Source organism: Castor canadensis, chromosome 4 (genome assembly GCF_047511655.1).
Source record: "Castor canadensis chromosome 4, mCasCan1.hap1v2, whole genome shotgun sequence".
Taxonomy (NCBI): domain Eukaryota; kingdom Metazoa; phylum Chordata; class Mammalia; order Rodentia; family Castoridae; genus Castor; species Castor canadensis.
This window is the reverse complement of record NC_133389.1, coordinates 119,225,827-119,243,092: the sequence shown is the minus strand read 5'-3', so window position 1 is coordinate 119,243,092 and position 17,266 is coordinate 119,225,827. Positions and strand designations below refer to the sequence as shown.

Here is a 17,266-nt window from a genome sequence, read left to right as displayed (position 1 = left end):
GTGGCCATTTCTATAATTTAATTATTTTGATTTCTGTGGTTATGTTTAAAAACAGGAATACATTTAATGAGAACTCAGCTTTGATAGTCATATTGTTGTTTCATATCCTCCTTAAATGGCCTTTAAATCATTTCCAGCCTAAAGATACTATTCATACAAATGAAAATAAGAAACATTTGTCATGTTTTACTCAGAGCTGGCTATGTTTCATTAGTAGATGCAGAAATTCAAAATGTTTAAGAATAACTTAGTGCTGAAACGTGGAAAGAAAATATTTAAAGACATAAGCCCTTGAAAAATATTGCATGTATTTATTGATATGGTATTTGTTTATAATAATAATACATAAAATGTAAACATTTAAAAGTTTTAAACTAAATGTGCTATATAATAAATTCTCTAGGATTAATGTGGCCCCAGAAAAGTGAACTATAGTCACTATAATGTGAATAAAAAATGAAAAAAAGCTAGCAATATATTGCCGCTGCTTCTATCAAGAGCCAAAATGGTAGACACTTCAAATGTGTTGAACAGGGTCTCATTATGTAGCCTAGGCTGGCCTTGCACTTGTTATCCTCCTGCCTCAACCCCAAATGCTGGGACTAGAGGCATGTGCCACCATGCCCAGCAAGTTAAATATGGTTCTCAACACAGAAAAAAAAATAACCAATACCATTCAGTTGTTCACAACTGCACATGGAAGGAATAGTCCTTTAGATGGAATTAGAAAGACAATGAGAGAGAAGACATTTGTTTTTAATGGAGGGAAGATACTTTTAAGAGAGCAAATGTCCCTGTGAACTGAAGCTTATCTCAAAAGAACTTTTAGAAAAGCCAATTGAGGAGATGGGCAAGGCCAGAATGTTCTTGCCTTGATGAGGAGTCTTATGCTATTTCAAATGGAAGGATCATTATTAAGTTACCCTTCGGGTAAAGCAAAATAAGAAGACCAGAAGGCATAATTCTTGCATACAGTTGGTAGTCTTAGGTGGCAGCATTTGTAGCGTAGTCACCTGTTTCCAGTTACTTGTCCTAAGCAGCCCCTGGCTTTGTTTCACAACAGGCAGTGGCAGCAGCGTCTGCTGCTTCAAGAGACTTCAGTGGTATAGGTGGGTTGGGAGAACTCTTGGAAAGTTCTTCAGAAGCATCAAAGTTAAGCTCCAAAAGTGCCAAGGAGTGGAGGAACCGAAGGAAGAAAAGAAGGCAGAGGGAGCATGTTGAAGGAAATAGAGATGGAGACAGGTTCCCCAAGTCGGAATCAGAAGACAGTGTCAAAAGAAGAAGCTTCCTTTTCTCCATGGATGGAAACCGGCTGACTGGTGACAAGAAGTTTTGCTCCCCTCATCAGGTACTGATGTCTACAAAGTGCTCTGCTGTGCTGTGTCATTGCTACTGCTTTTCAGTTGCACATTTCATTTTGTTATAGCTTCATACTATTTGAGTGACAGGGTACTAACATTTGATATAGTTGTTTACATTTGTATCATAAATTCTATTTTTAAAAGATTTGAAGAGAATTAAACCATTAACACCTTTTTAATTGAAGGTAATTGTCCTTAAACATTTTAGGATCTTGAGACTATATTTCTTAATTTGCTTTTTTTGGGGGGGTACAACCTGCTTAACAAACTTTTCTCTTCAGTGGTACAGTTTGGGAAACAACTTATTTACTTTTTCCATGCTGAGATCTTAGCTAAACCTAACTGCTTCATTGTGGGTCTCTGCCTTTATCATACGAGGTGGCAACTGCAACATGAACACCACATTCTGCACGTTAACCACTTATACCACTGCAGCAACTGTGATGGTAGTGTATGTATGAATTTTGAAAAGAAGTGCTCTGTATTTGCTTTTATCCCTTGATATGAAAATGGTGCTGTGGTGAGTCTCCATTGCCATGACATGGGCATGCTCTGATACCTTAGTATGAAATTTGACCTAACTGCTCTTGAAATGCTGACATTAAAATCAATTTTTCATCTGATTTCATACCAGATATTCAGTTCTTCAGCATATTTTCAAGTCAAAGAGGAAAAAATAGCTTCAATTATATTTTTAATACATGCCATGGATTACTCATATAGAGTCAAGTCAATAGTTCTGGAATCTGTGACACATGCTGTGATGGCTTAAACACTCCATTTAGCTCCACTAGAGTTTGAAATGCTATAAATTACCAACTCTTCTAATCAGATTAATCTGATCCAAAATTTCACCCCAAGGTTAACACTTTGAGTGATACTTCATACAATTAATTTAAAGCAAAATAAAACTATACATCAACCAAGGGGTGTTGTATCCTTTTTATAAGGAACTAAACATTTAATAAAAGTAAGAGTGATCAACACAAAACTTAGTCCAATATACTGTTTAGCTCTTAGCTGGGAGAAAAGGGGAAATGCAAATTATCAGTACATGTCTGTTTTAGAATTTATATAAAATAGATAAGCTATTAAAAATAAAAATAAACTATACTAATAATTTACCTTACACCCTCATGTTAGAAAATAGACATGCACACACAAAGAGTTTCAAGATAAACACTATTTTTGTACAGATAGTAACAATATTGAGATCCAACTATTACTATTTTGCATGGTATAAATATAAAATATGGTATTTAATAAATGCCATTTGATTAAATGTATTTGGGATTCATTTGAGGTTCTGTAAAGAAGTTAGGTTTTCAAAGTACATTTTTTTGGATTAAAAGTTACTCTTGATATTTTGTTATATTTTGGACTATTAAGAGTGACTAGAAATAGCAGTGTTTGACAATACAGCTTAACAACAGATATGATGAAAGCTTGTTTATGTCTCAACTCCAAACGAGTTCTATGACCTTGATCAAGTCTCTTATACTTTGAATTTTTCTGTAAAATGAGGTAATAATGCCCACTGTAAAGAGTTGTGGAGAATTAAGCATTATATAGAAACGCTCTGACAAAGAGTAAGTTAAATGGATGAATGAATTCCAAATGAAGGAAACTAAAATTGTTGAGTAGTTTTAATTACTCACAAATGAATGTGCACAAGGTAATATTTGCATGAAGATACTGTCTTTTTGAAAATAGTATTATTCCCCTTATTGCATAAAAATTGTGTATTAGTTCATTCAAATAATAAATATTTATCAATCACCTCTATGTGACACGGATAGTTGCAGATGCTGGATATACCTCAATAAACAGAGATTCAATTTACTGATGGAACTTTAAAGATTGATAAACCATAATCACACAAGTCACACACCATCTTAGAAGGTGAAAAATGCTATATGAACAAGAGTCATAATCACAATTACAATTTTAAGTAGGATGGTTTAGAAAGGCCTCACTGTGCAGGAGACATTCTGATTAAGATTTAGAGGAAGCAAGGATCTGCGTTCCAAACTGATGGAAAAGTCCAAGACCCTGGTGTGGCTGTGAGCCTTCAGTGCTCAGAGAGAAGATGAGGCCTGGGTTTCTGGAGCTGAGTGAACCACAGAGGTGATAGCAGTCAGCTGACAGCCACAGTTTTAACATTAAACACAGAATTAACAGAGACATATTAGTAGATAAATAAAAAATAAAATTTCAAAAGTAAAATAATCTATTAGCATTTAATTGACAGATCCCAGTAAAGAGAGACAGAGGCCAATAATACAACTCACAAGCAGAAATATGCCAGAAGCAGTTTATAGTTCTGGCTTTGTAAACAGAAAGACACTGTCTCTGCTGGGAGTCAGTGAAGGTAGCAGGGGTGAGAAGCATGAAAACAACAGGGTATACTGTTCAAAACAGATATATCTCCTGAAAATGTCAAATCAAAGAGACCCTATCCTCTGCTAATGTAACATTTAAATGTTCTTTTACATATAATATCCTCTTATTTTTAAATAGATTTACATATTCATTGTACAGAATGAAAAAGATTTAAAGGTGTACAATAGAAACTGAATCTCCCCAGAGATTTCTATGTTGTTTGGACACACCAAGGTCATTTATTTTAAACCAGAACGTTGGAGATATAACCAAATATAGTTGCTGACTTACTACAAAATGAAAGGTACCTAAAATACTAACTAGGTAAGTATTCCCAACAGATATTCATTTTAAATATTTTTACTAGAACACCTCAAAGCTCCCTTCATCTTCTTCCTTCTAAATTGTTCCCAGTACACTTTGGTCTAGACCCTTCATGCAAGATTATACTTAATTCTTACATTTTTCCTTTTTGTCACTGAAAAGTAAAAAAAAAAGTTCTTCTTGGAACAAGGTAAAAAAATATAAAAGATACCTGTAATTTATGTTTTGGCAGTATTGCGGCAAGGAGAGGTAGCCTTTCTATTCAACACAAAAGCTCTTCTTTCCCTAAAGAAAGGGTTGCCACAGCTGTGGGTATTCCCTTCACTCTGCTGCATTTTCTAGTGTGTTATTTTGGGTTTATTTTCTCTGAATACTATTTTTGTTATCTTCTGTTTCAGTCTCTGTTGCCTTGAAAGCTGTGCTCACACCCATTATTATACTTTCCAAAGAGTGAATAGAACTTTCAAATAAACCCCAAGATCTGGAACGCCTCTGAAAATCCCTAGACATAAAAACATGCCAGCAAAAAGGCATGTACCAGACATGTTATAGATATAAAAACATACCACATACTCCAAACCAATATTGTATGAATAGATTTTCAGTTGTCAGAGACAGTTTTAGAACAGTTATATTCAGATAGTCACTTTGCATTATCCTAAGGATTCACATAAGACATAATATAATATAAAGTAAGTTAATCTTTCCCTGAGTGTGAGGTCCACCTGTGTTTGGAATCACATGGAGTGTGATTAAGAATTTGCATTCCTGAATCCTATCTCCTACTGCCTTCATATGTTTTCTATTGCTATAACAGAATACTTCAGATGAGGTAACTTATAAAGGAAAGATGTTTATTTAGACTTAGGGTCTGGAGTCTAGGAAGTCCAAGAGCATGGCAGTGGCATTTGCTCAGCTTCTGATGAAGGGCTTGTGAGTGAAAGGGCACATGGGTGCACACAGAAGACAGACAAAAGGACTGAAGCCTCATTCCCTACAGGAAACACCCATCCGTTCACGAGAGCGCCACCTCCATAACCTAAACACCTCTCACTAGGCCCAACTCCCAACACTGATGCGCTGAGGAATCAAGGTTCCAGCACATGAACTTTTAGGGCACACATTCAAAGCATAACACCTGCTTACTGAATCACAATCCCAAAAATATAAGATCTAAACTCAAAGTGATTTGAGTTTTTAAACTCAAAGTAATTTGTATACAAAGTTTCAAAACACTATTTCTGAATACAGCTAATATTATATTGATAACTTAAATTGAGCCTGAGGAGAGTAAAAATGTGAGCAGTCTTTATAAATGTGAAGGGTCTAATCTCTCAACCACTTTACTGGGAAGTCATTCTCCGTGTGGTCTGGTATTCAGTAGACACTCCCGCTGTGCTAGGGTCATGTAGACACAGCCTGAGGTTAGACAAGCTGAACAGCTACTAGTTTGTGTGCAGAATTTTACCAAATCCAAGGAAACTGTGTAATATTTTTCAAAAATATCACTGGGACAGAGAACAACAAAAATTATCCTGGTGCTTTGCACTCTGGGGAAAGCCATAAAAATAAAGCTAAAATTGGGGCCCAAGAAAATCAGCTTGAACTAATTAGGCAGAAAGCCCCAAAATAACTTGATAAGAGTCCAATTTTCCTATGTCTTTTCCATTAAAATTATTTTATTTAGATTTACACTGAAGTTTAGAAGAAAAAGAGAAAGGTCCAAGCATGTTTGCTCCTGGCATATGTATGCATGTATATACAAGCATGTGTATAGGTATCTTTATAATTCCTGCTATGAAGAGAAGCAGGAAAGGGAATAAGAGATCAAGTAGAGAGATCAAAGCAGAATTCCATTATTTATTTATTCATTCATTCATTCATCTGTATAGTTATTTGGTAGTACTTGGATGTATTAGACAGCCACTCTATAATTTGAGCCAGATTGCCAGTCCCTTTTGCTTTAGTTTATTTCTCAGACAGGGTCTGATGCTTTTCCCCACAGCCAACCTCAGGTCATGATTCTCCTACCTCAGTCTCTCACATAGCTGGTATTACAGGCATATGCCACCACCCTGACTCAGGAATGCCATTATCGATAACAAGGGATATAAGCAAATAGTCTGTAAACTGACTATAGATGATTTTGAAAACTATCATCAAAGTAGAATAAACACAGAGTATTTGATGATGCTAGCTTAAAATTCACTCAGAAAGGAGGAGATTTAAGAAAAGTCACCATATTCTGGTAATAGAAAACAATTTGCTGGATTTAGTTGCAAATATCTATAACAAAAATTTTAGATGAGCTGAGGATATACCTCAGTGGTAGCATGCTTGCCTAGCTTGCGTGAGGCCCTGGGTTCAAGCTCCAGTGAAAAAAAGAAAGGAAGATAAAATATTAATTGTCCAGTTCTTTTTAATATAATTAAAGAATAGTCAAAATAATAAACTCTCTTCTTCATCGCCTTCTTTGGTAAAGTCACGTTATAGACCTTGCATCTTTAAAGTAGTGTAAAATTTTAAGTAATAATAGTAAAACATGTAGTAGTTTAAGAACCCTCTGTGTTGTGTTTACTATGACATATAGTTTCTCAAATAAAGTGAATCATTGGTTGCTATGTGGGAAGTTGTTGAAATTTGGAAGACAGAATCATAGTAGGTTTTGTGAACTTCAATCTCACATGACTAGAGACAAATGGGTCTAGAGAAAGACCTTCATTTTAGAATCCTGAAGAAGGGAATGGAGGCATTCTGATATTTTTTCAATACTGTGATTTTCAAGATGCAAAACATTTAAGACAAGTATTCAAAATCTGAACCAACATTTGAACCTGACTTATTCTCCAAGTTGCATGCCCTTCCGATCATACCCCTGAAAAGTGGAAGTTACCTCCTAGTTGTTTAACCACCACTCTCACCAAAAAGGATCATTTGTCCTCACCAGCATCTGGTCCTTCACCTACTGCATTATGATAGCATAACCCAGTTTACAATACTAGAGTGAAGATTAAGTGAAGAGGTTGTACACACAGAGAATTGCAAAGCAAGATTCTTCGGAAGACACTATGCTTAAGTTTATACTTAAATTTGCATACGGTCTGTAACACAAATATCAAAACGTGTGTGTTCTCTGTAAACTTTATTACCCATGTTTAAGAGCAAGACTACTGCCACCCAAAAGCAAATTGTTTCTGCAATATTAAGATTTTGATTAAACAACTGTGTCCCACCCTACCCTTTGCCCGGTTTCTTTCTTCCTTGCTTTCTCCTCAGTCTCTGCTGAGTATCCGTGGCTCCCTGTTTTCCCCAAGACGCAATAGCAAAACAAGCATTTTCAGCTTCAGAGGCCGAGCAAAGGACGTGGGATCTGAAAATGACTTTGCTGATGATGAGCACAGCACATTTGAAGACAGCGAGAGCCGGAGGGACTCGCTGTTTGTGCCGCGCAGACACGGAGAGCGACGCAACAGTAACGTTAGTCAGGCCAGTATGTCATCCAGGATGGTGCCAGGGCTTCCAGCGAATGGGAAGATGCACAGCACTGTGGATTGCAATGGTGTGGTTTCCTTGGTGGGTGGACCATCAGCTCTAACGTCACCTACTGGACAAATTCAGCCAGAGGTGGTAATAGATAAGCCTGCTACTTCTGACGCTATACATCGATTTGACATAATCCAGGCTGGGGCAGTTTAGCCTGTTATACCACCCTGCTTCTCTAAAATGCAAGTCTTTATTAATAACACATGATTAATTGAATGGAAAGCAATAGAAGCTTCAGAACAGATGGAACTGTTTGGGACCATCAGCTTTCAAAAGCTCGAGGGTAAAAGGGCTCAATTTTTAAGAGTCTGAGATGAAACACATGTTCACAAATTTAGTAGAACTACCAGCACAAAATAAAGAGCACTTTGACAATCAAACCTTTATTATAAATGTAGGTTCACCCCAAATTAGATAATTATCTCTTTATTCATATTTTTAGAAGTTTGCGTCCTTAAAATTAAGTAGTGTAATGAATAATATATTGATAATGGGCAGCTTTCATCCTACTCTAGTGCTACTTTCAAATAAAATAATATGTTTTGGTTTCTTGTAGGATGGCATATAGAAATAATTAAAGCAATCTCAGGAAAGCACACACATTTCATTGTACATCTGTGTTTGTGCATGGAAAAAAATTGGCCCATATCTGTCAATATTGTCAAATATAGCCTCAAAGAAAATAACTCAGCCTTGAGACTATACAATCAAAGAATTTATTTTATGGGAAGATTGACTATTCATCACTGATATAAGCTGAAAATATAATGTGTACTTGATGAAATAATAACTAATTTCAACATGTTTATGAAAATTTTCCCTGAAAATTCTATGTTAATTAAATTATTTCTGCAGCATCGTTGCCTTATATAACAAGAATTCTTGTCAAAGGTTATCACCTGTGATCCCTTTTGAAAAGTGCTTATAATGTAGCCATAAGTTCAATATTTTATGATTACTAGAAAATCATTACCTTAAAAAAGTTGCATGAGGCATGATTTTCCAAAGAAATGCTATGCGGTTTTATTTTACTTAATGAAAGGGGTGGTTTGAGCCATCAGTATTTGGTTTGCAGGGCACCACCACTGAAACGGAAGTCAGAAAGAGAAGGCTAAGTTCTTACCAGATTTCAATGGAAATGCTGGAGGATTCCTCTGGAAGGCAAAGAGCCATGAGCATAGCCAGCATCCTGACCAACACAATGGAGGGTAAGAAAGCATGAGAGTCTGCTTTCTACTAACTGTATGCCTGGGGAACTATTCTTTGTTTTTGTAATTGTTTTGTTATTGCTGTCTGCTCCCCAAGAGCAGAGCTATATTGTAGACATCCATATGTAGTAATCAGAGTATATTATTATAACATTGATTACAAAACTAATATTGGCCTATTTTTTTTTTTTTACTGGGATCTGTATCTTGTCTGTGGAGTGATATTTTACCATACATTATGTCAAAGAAAGCTTGTTTTAAAGTTACATTAGCTTCATACAAAGTAAATACTTTTCTTTTTAAGTGCAGATATTGGAATAGTTTGGGGCAATGGTGTTGGGGTTAGGAGAGGGTCATAATGAGTTGTACAAATGAAATCCCACTCCAACAGGGACCCTAAAAATGTCCTCCAGCTTCTATATGCACATCAATTATGACATTCCTCCAAAGGGCAGTTGATACAAGTGCTTGTGGGGTTTAACACACACAAATGGTCACCAACTCTTACTCACTTGTTCATACCTTAAACAAGTCCGTATTCTTTAAAATTTGAATAAATATTACATTAGTGATTTAATTTTGTAGGTTTGTTATATAAGTCGATTCTAACATGTACTCTTTAGAAAACACCAATTATATTTTCTATTTGTTCTATTGCATATTAAATAGTCACATAATAATTATTGTATAACAGGCTTCACCCCTTAAAATTATTTTAATTTTTTTGCATGAGGCCAGAATTCTAAAAGATATGAGTGAATCACACACACAGATTTGAGTCTGAAATTTTACTAAAAGGAAGACATTATATTCTTATTAAGTGCAAGATCAATGTTGATGTGAAGACAATCAGAGGATACAATGGGTCGCAAATATTAATGGGGAACATAGCTTTAGACAGTGCTATTTATAAAGTACTTTGAAAAGAAACTGGTTATTTACTATATTTGACACTGATATAAAGCTTATTTAAAAATTCAAATTTGATGAGAATATAGTATTTTCTCTTTAATCATGCCTTAGTTATTTTGAAGAATATTAAATTCAAAGTACTTAAATTTTTGCATTTAAAAGAGAAAGTCTATCTACATGACATTTTAATGAATATCTATTTATTTTTTGGTGGTACTGATGTTTGAACTTAAGGCCTCACACTTCCTTGGTAAGTGCTCTACCACTTGAGCCACAGCCCATCACTTTTTGCATTTTAGTTATTTTTCAGATAGGGTCTCACACTCTTTTCCCTTGCTGGCCTTGATGTACCTACTGCCTCCCATGTAGCTAGGATTTCAGGCATGAGACCCCATGCCTGATCTTTAATAAGCATTTTATGGGTTTTCATCTCAGGTTTCTTACACTAAGTAATATGAACTTCTAGTCCCAATTGTAAGCATCAGTTTTATTAAACAGTATGCAATCTGGTAGCAACAATACTTTACTTCTGCTGTTATTTACTACTCTTCTTTATCGTTCTCCAGAACTTGAAGAATCTAGACAGAAATGCCCACCATGCTGGTATAGATTTGCCAATGTGTTCTTGATCTGGGATTGCTGTGATTCATGGTTAAAAGTAAAACATCTTGTGAATTTAATTGTTATGGATCCATTTGTTGATCTTGCCATCACTATTTGCATTGTCTTAAATACCCTCTTTATGGCCATGGAACACTACCCCATGACTGATCAATTCAGTAGTGTGTTGACTGTAGGAAACCTGGTAAGTTCATTTGTTGTTTGTTTATTTCCCTTGACAGGGCAGAGAGATAGACCAAAGGAAAATCCCATCTATGCTATGTTGAATTCCAAAATTATACCCTCTTTCTTCTCAGGAAGAAACAACTAAAGTAATACTACAGAAATTCTCAGAGATATGATATAAAGTTCATCTAGTATCAATACTGATTTTTTGGGCTAGTGTCTGTGATGATGAATCATGGTGTCTTAAAGCTGAACATCTCACCATCTTTATGTATTTCTACTGGAAATGTAGGTCCAAAGAAAACATGAGATCTTGGTTCCACAAAGTTTTAACTCATGCAGCATTTAAGGAAGTCATGTCCACTGATGGGAGAACCCATCAATGATTTCTGTAACAAACCTCAAAAAACCATAATTGTTAAAAATTGAATTACCTCATGCTAAAATGCTTCAGTGATAATTATACAAGAGAAGAAATAGTTGGTAACAATTTATCTGTAATTTAACTATACTTTTGGTTCAAGTTAGTTGAACTTTCATCAGTGTCTATGTGTGCTGATACATGTTTCTCCATAAATATTTATGAAAAAATTGAAATGAGTTGACAAGTATGGCAACTGTGACCTCCTGAGTTAGATGATTCTCCTTAGTTTTAATTGTCAAAATGCTACATACTTTTTCTTCATAAAAATTCTCCCTGTATATAATTGAACATATTGAGTTTAGTACTTAATTAATGACTATTATCTTATTAAAAACAATGGCAGAATAATACTGATTATGTTTTTTTTCCCCAGGGTGTTCTTAGGGCATAATACCTAGAAATGTTTCAAATAAAAATGTATGGGCTAATGATTCTTTGCTGCGATTTCTGGCAAAGTAGTTTATAGTTGTTTCCTTGTGAGTGTTAGAGTCATGAATAGGAATGGATGCTATTTGCTTGTCATGCCCTTAAGGTAGATAACATTATTCTTTCTGATCAAAGGGACCTAACCAGAGCTTTAAGATTCAGGAACTTCCAATTGTGATTGTTAAAAGTGCTTTTAGATACATTTTCTCTTGCCTTAAGGAAGATCATTTATTATTCATATCAGTTTTGCTTTAGAAATCTCCATCTTCTTTTAATAGAGCCACTAATCAGGAAAACACCTTGAAAATAGCATAGTCCAAAAGCCAGACCTGGTGGGGAACACCAGTAATCCTAGCACTCAGGACACTGAAGTAGGAGGATCATGAGTTCAAGACTACCATGAGTTACATAGAGAGTCTCTCTTTGTGTGGAACTTTTTGAAAGTTATATGTCAAGCCTCAGGTCTCTAATCATGAAAAAACTAACTGTTAGTAAGTGAAATGCCTAACCCATAAAACTTAGTTTTTAACTTCTCTCTTCTTCCACTTCCCTCCCATTATCTCTTTCCTAAGGGTTTCAACCTGATAGCATGAGTTAGAGTTTACATAGATAGATTATTCATCACAACCTTCTTCTTTACCAACTCAATCAGCTTTGAGGGACTGAGGGTGATGACTGACTCATGGAATGGAAAGAAATTTGAACTACCAAACCTCATAGAGGTAATATTGAATATTGCAGTTGGGTTTTAGAACATCTTTAATCAAGGCCTTAGATGTAGTTCAAACATTCACTACATTTTTTGGCTCTAAGGCAGGAATTGTTCAGCCACAGCTCACAGGTTCTTTTTACATCCTAACAACCTTTGCATTAACAAAAGGCTAGATCTCTTTTTGAGTTCAAGTTCAAAGTCCCTCATGATAGAAGTGTGTTTGGCAGAGTTTGGTAGATGCTCACTTTCCCTTCATCATCCTTGGCAGGATGTGGGATTTCATGAAAACACAGCATCCTGCAGAATCATGCAGGAGGAAATTATTACCAACAGAAGGAGGAAAGGAATTCTGGACAAACAATCACATAAACATGTACCCCGACAAGTATTTGAGCCTCTGCACTATTTGACTTCGGAGAACATTCACCATATTCTTCATTCTTGATACCTCTTGGAATGATTTTTTTTGATTATTTATTTCCTTGATCTTTCCAATCACTCTATTCCTGTGGTTTTTTGTTGTTGTTGTTGTTTTGTTTTCTTTTTTGTTTTGTTTTTTTTGTGGCACTGGGGATTGTACCCAAGCTTGGGAGGCAAATGCTCTGCCACTTTGTCTCACCTCCAGCCCTTTTGTTTTCATTTTGTTTTTGAAAAAGTGTCTCACTACCTTTTTGCCTGAACTAGCCTCAAATTCACAGCGCTCTTCTTCTCAAATAGCTAGAATCATAGCACGTACTACCATGCCCAGCTTTCTTCTCTCTTTTTTTTTTCCCTCTTATTTAAGGATTTCTTATACCAATTATGACAGTTTTCACTCAGTGTTTTTATGCACTCAACAGCTCTAGAGACTGTGCTTCTGGTAGAAGTTGTGTACCAGTCCTGTATTTCCAACTGTATGGATCACTGCTAAAGGATTGCTTTAATCACTATACTTACACAGCTGAAAGATATTATTTCCCACAGAGTATTAGAAGTACTATCAGTCTCATTTCAATTTTGCTGCCTTGTATAGTGGCTTTCTAGCCCCAAGGGTAGAAGTATTATAGCCATTCTGACTTATTTTTCCTTTATTTCTTACATCAACCTGATATGGAGACACATTATTTCTTCTTTCAAGGTATCTTTTTTTTAATCCTAAAGCTACTATTTAAAATAACATTTCTGGTATTCTTGTCCATTGTTTCCTAAATAGCTACCATCAGCCGCACAAGCACCCGTGACGCTGTACTACACAGATACCACACAACAGTTCATATATTTAAACAGAGGAAAATATATCTGTGTTCATTGTTCTCAATATTCGTATTTGGAGTGTTCTCACTCATCTCATCTGACCTCATCTCCATTCTTTATGTTCTTTGAGGTCCAGCTTCATCCCATTTCCTCTAACTCAGCCCACATGATGAACCCCTTTTTCTTAAGTCCTAATGAACTTGTTAATAAAAAATGATTGAATATAAAACATTTTCTTATGACTTTTCACTTTGAAATTGGTTATAAACTACCCACTGGTAGAGATCAGGTCCCGTTTTTCTTTTTTATCTCCCACAGTGTTTACGTAGTGGTCATTCAATAAATAACACACTGATTGTTGTTTATCAAAAAGGCTGCTTCAGGTAGCATGCTTTTATAAGAGAACACAGGGTTTGTAGTTAAGTGAAACTAGGCGGACCATAGTTGCTAATGCTTACTAAGAGTGTGGGCTCTGGAAAAGTACAATGAAACAATCCAAGTCTTTGTTTTCTATTATTGAAATGGGTGTAATCATACCAATCTCTGAGAATGCTGTGAAGGTCGAATGAGGTAGTGTGAAAACAACCACCCTTGTGCCTGGCACCTAGCATCTGCTCATTAGACAGCTTCCTTCCTCTTACATATATGCTATTAACCTCTAGGACCTTTCTTTGAAATATTGATGGAAAACATTTCTACTGTAGCTTTTGTGTTTTTCCAGGATATTGAACAATTCAAGAAATTGAACAGGTGAGGAATTTTTTGGAAATTTGCCAGAGTAAAGCAGGAAATTGAGGTTTTATAGTCTTTCAATGTTGAATCTGTTGAGTATAGAAGCACAGGATAAGAGAGGTTGGGCTAGAAGATGATCAAATGGAAAAGCAGTAGATGAAAGCGCCAAGTCTGGGTCCTAGTTTAAGTTTATGCTAAATGTCTGTGGGGTCCTTGAAATAGGCACTTAGACCCTTGGGCCTGTTTTGTAAACACTTCCCTGATGACTGGATTGATTAAATTTGAGTATCTGGAAACATCCAATCACCACTGTTTCTCTAAGATGCTCTATGATTTCATGAGAGTTTTTGGGTTTTAGCTATTTTAAAATTCATACTGTCATCTAATGGATCTATAAGCCAGGAAGAATTTATCAGTCATAGTAGGTTAGATCACCTTTTCATCATGCAAACATTCCCACATAATCTGACAATGCAAAATTTAAGACTAAAATGTACTAAAAACAATTCCAATGATTAAAAAGATATTTTAAAGAGATATAGCTATAATTTTGAAATGAAAATTATAATTAAAATACTATTTTAAAGAGAAGTTTCTGATAACATTACATTTTGGGTTTTTGTTTTGTTCCATTTGGTTTTGAGATGGGAGTCTTGGTATGCTGCCCAGGCTGTCCTGGAACAATCTATGTAGTGCAGGTTGGCTTCCAGTTTACAATCCTTCTGCCTCACCCTTCTAGGTACTGAGGTTATAGGCATGCACCATCATTTCTGGCTCTGGGATTACATTTTAGGTGAACCTATGAGTTTGGGATAAAATTTTGTTAACTGCAGGAGATCTAGTCATTTCAGAAGACCTGCAAAAAATCACCTTATGACTTTGTGTAGAAGTATTTGAGGATCATTCTGCTGGAGAATTTCTAGCTCATTTTAACACATTTCTATCATCAGGGTGCCTGTTTCAAATAATAGCTGCTTCTGAAAGTCTTATGTAAGAAATCAAATTTTTATAAGTTATAATTTATTTTAAATTCACCAGGGAAACTCTATTTGATAAGAAAAAACCCAGGATGAGCTATTCTATTGTTTTTCAATGTGCATTCCATTATGTGCCCGGACTTTTGGGTATTAGGCTTGCTTAAAATGCACTGTATTTCTATTTGAATAACCTTGACTTTGACATCATAAAATGCATCTTTTACCTACAGGGAATTTGTTTTAAAAGATTTTTTACAGAGTTATTTCATAACTCTTCAGGTCCTTGTGTCTCTTCTCCTATAGTTTCTAGTTAAAAAAAATTGTTGACTTTGTTTTCTTCTTTTTCTTTCTATTGTCAAACACACATTTTATTTAGCTGCTCAAATGATTTATTAATTTTAGTTATGAGTGTGTGAATATTGAGAGTGTGTTCCTGCTGGTTTCAATTAAATCTGCAGTTTCTTGCTCCATTAATCCATTAACCTTAATTCTAAAGCATGCATCCAAAAATCATTCTTATAAAATATTGTGGCAAACACACCCTCATTTCAGGATTGTTTATAAAATTATAGAAATAAAATGCTGTGCTTTAAAGAAAAGCACAAACTCTAGAACCAAATATGTATTTTCCCAGTTTTTAAGCAGTTTTAGGTACTTCTAAAAATATATTAGTTTGTTTCTGTTGTAATATGATCCAAAAATATAAATTTGCTTCTAGAAGCATAGTGTACCAGAAGGGCAATAATTTAGTACCTATTATTCAATATCATGTCAGATTAAAAATGTGAATGGTGAAATGCTTTACACTGGACTTTTTTTCTGGAAATCCAGCTAATTTAATAAATAAGACAAATCCACATAAGAAATTACTACCTTGGGGGGGAAATGCTAAACTTGATTTGTTAAATGTAAATTTTAGATATTTTTATTCTACAAATACAAATCTGACTGCATGGCTGTTTAGTGATTTTTTGTAAATTCTCACAGCACCTGCATTTCACTTTTCAGTGCTATTGAAATGATGGTCTCTATTTTCCTACAGGTCTTCACTGGGATCTTCACAGCAGAAATGGTTCTGAAGATCATTGCCATGGATCCGTATTATTATTTCCAAGAGGGCTGGAATATCTTTGATGGGATTATTGTCAGCCTGAGTTTAATGGAACTTGGTCTGGCAAATGTGGAGGGATTGTCTGTACTGCGCTCATTCCGACTGGTATCTGCATATACCATGTTTATATCTTATCTCTCACTAGCATAGCATTAAATCTTAAATGTGTATTTATGTAATTATTATATTTCTTTTAATAGTATTGTAAATTTATATTAACGTGATAATTTAAGAAAATACCTAAACATTCTCTTTAAAGATAAGTATAAATTCTTCTAAGAACAATAAAAATAGTTGAAACATTTCACAATAATTTTTTATATAGGACAAATTTAAAAGCATGTATGTACTTTCTAAAATGATGATTTAAATTCACTATTGTTTTTGCCTTATAGTCTAGAAAGAAATGCAAATAAAAACTGTAGGCCCTAAATAATCTCAGATTTTTATCAACCCTAGTTTTATTGTTGGGAACTACTATAAAACAACATATAGAAAAATATTTGATGCGCTTAGCATTTTAAACAATAATACAACAAAAAATTGTTTTGACAGTACTGGAGTTTGAACTCAAGGTCTTACACCTGCTAGTCAGGCACTTCACCTGAGCCATGCCTCCTTCTTCACTTGAGTTAGGTTTTGAATAGGATCTCACAGTCTTAGATAACAATCCTCCTACCTACACTTCCTGCATAACTTTTGATCACAGTGTGCAACACCACGCTTGGTCAAACAAACGTTATGAATTACAGAAATACTTTTCAAAATATTGAAAAATACATATTAATCAAGAAATTAGGTAAATGTGTATTTTTTTCAAATTGAAGGGGAACCTTTCTATATGTTTTTATCAAATTATTTTATTTAATAATGACCCATGAGAATATATATATACGTTATATTTTTGATATTTCTTTTAGTTTCTAAAATAGAGTCTAAAGTTTACATTACTTGATAAACAATGTCTCTAGTCAAAGTAGTAATTTATTTTCATGGCTATCTGTTTTGATAAGTCACAAATGAGTTTGTTTAATTTTTTTGCTTTTAAATGACATGATCAGATTATAATTCTAATAATATGGGCACTATTTTTTCTGGATTTGAAATTGAGTTACTTTAACATGTTTCTACATCC

At 34.8% G+C, this 17,266-nt stretch overlaps 1 protein-coding gene across 11 annotated transcripts in view; it reads left to right on the top strand.

Moving 5' to 3' along the window:
* Positions 1-17,266, top strand: part of Scn3a (sodium voltage-gated channel alpha subunit 3) — a 105,149-nt gene that overhangs the window by 51,392 nt on the left and 36,491 nt on the right. For 6 of the 11 annotated variants that reach the window (XM_074070989.1, XM_074070991.1, XM_074070987.1 and 3 more), the window contains 5 exons: positions 1,064-1,348; positions 7,344-7,640; positions 8,686-8,818; positions 10,297-10,535; positions 16,063-16,236. In XM_074070989.1, the coding sequence (XP_073927090.1) occupies positions 1,064-1,348; positions 7,344-7,640; positions 8,686-8,818; positions 10,297-10,535; positions 16,063-16,236 (1,128 nt within the window). Of the gene's footprint in view, positions 1-1,063; positions 1,349-7,343; positions 7,641-8,685; positions 8,819-10,296; positions 10,536-16,062; positions 16,237-17,266 lie in introns of those variants that run through there. The other 5 variants (XM_074070996.1, XM_074070995.1, XM_074070993.1 and 2 more) reach the window with 3 other exon arrangements.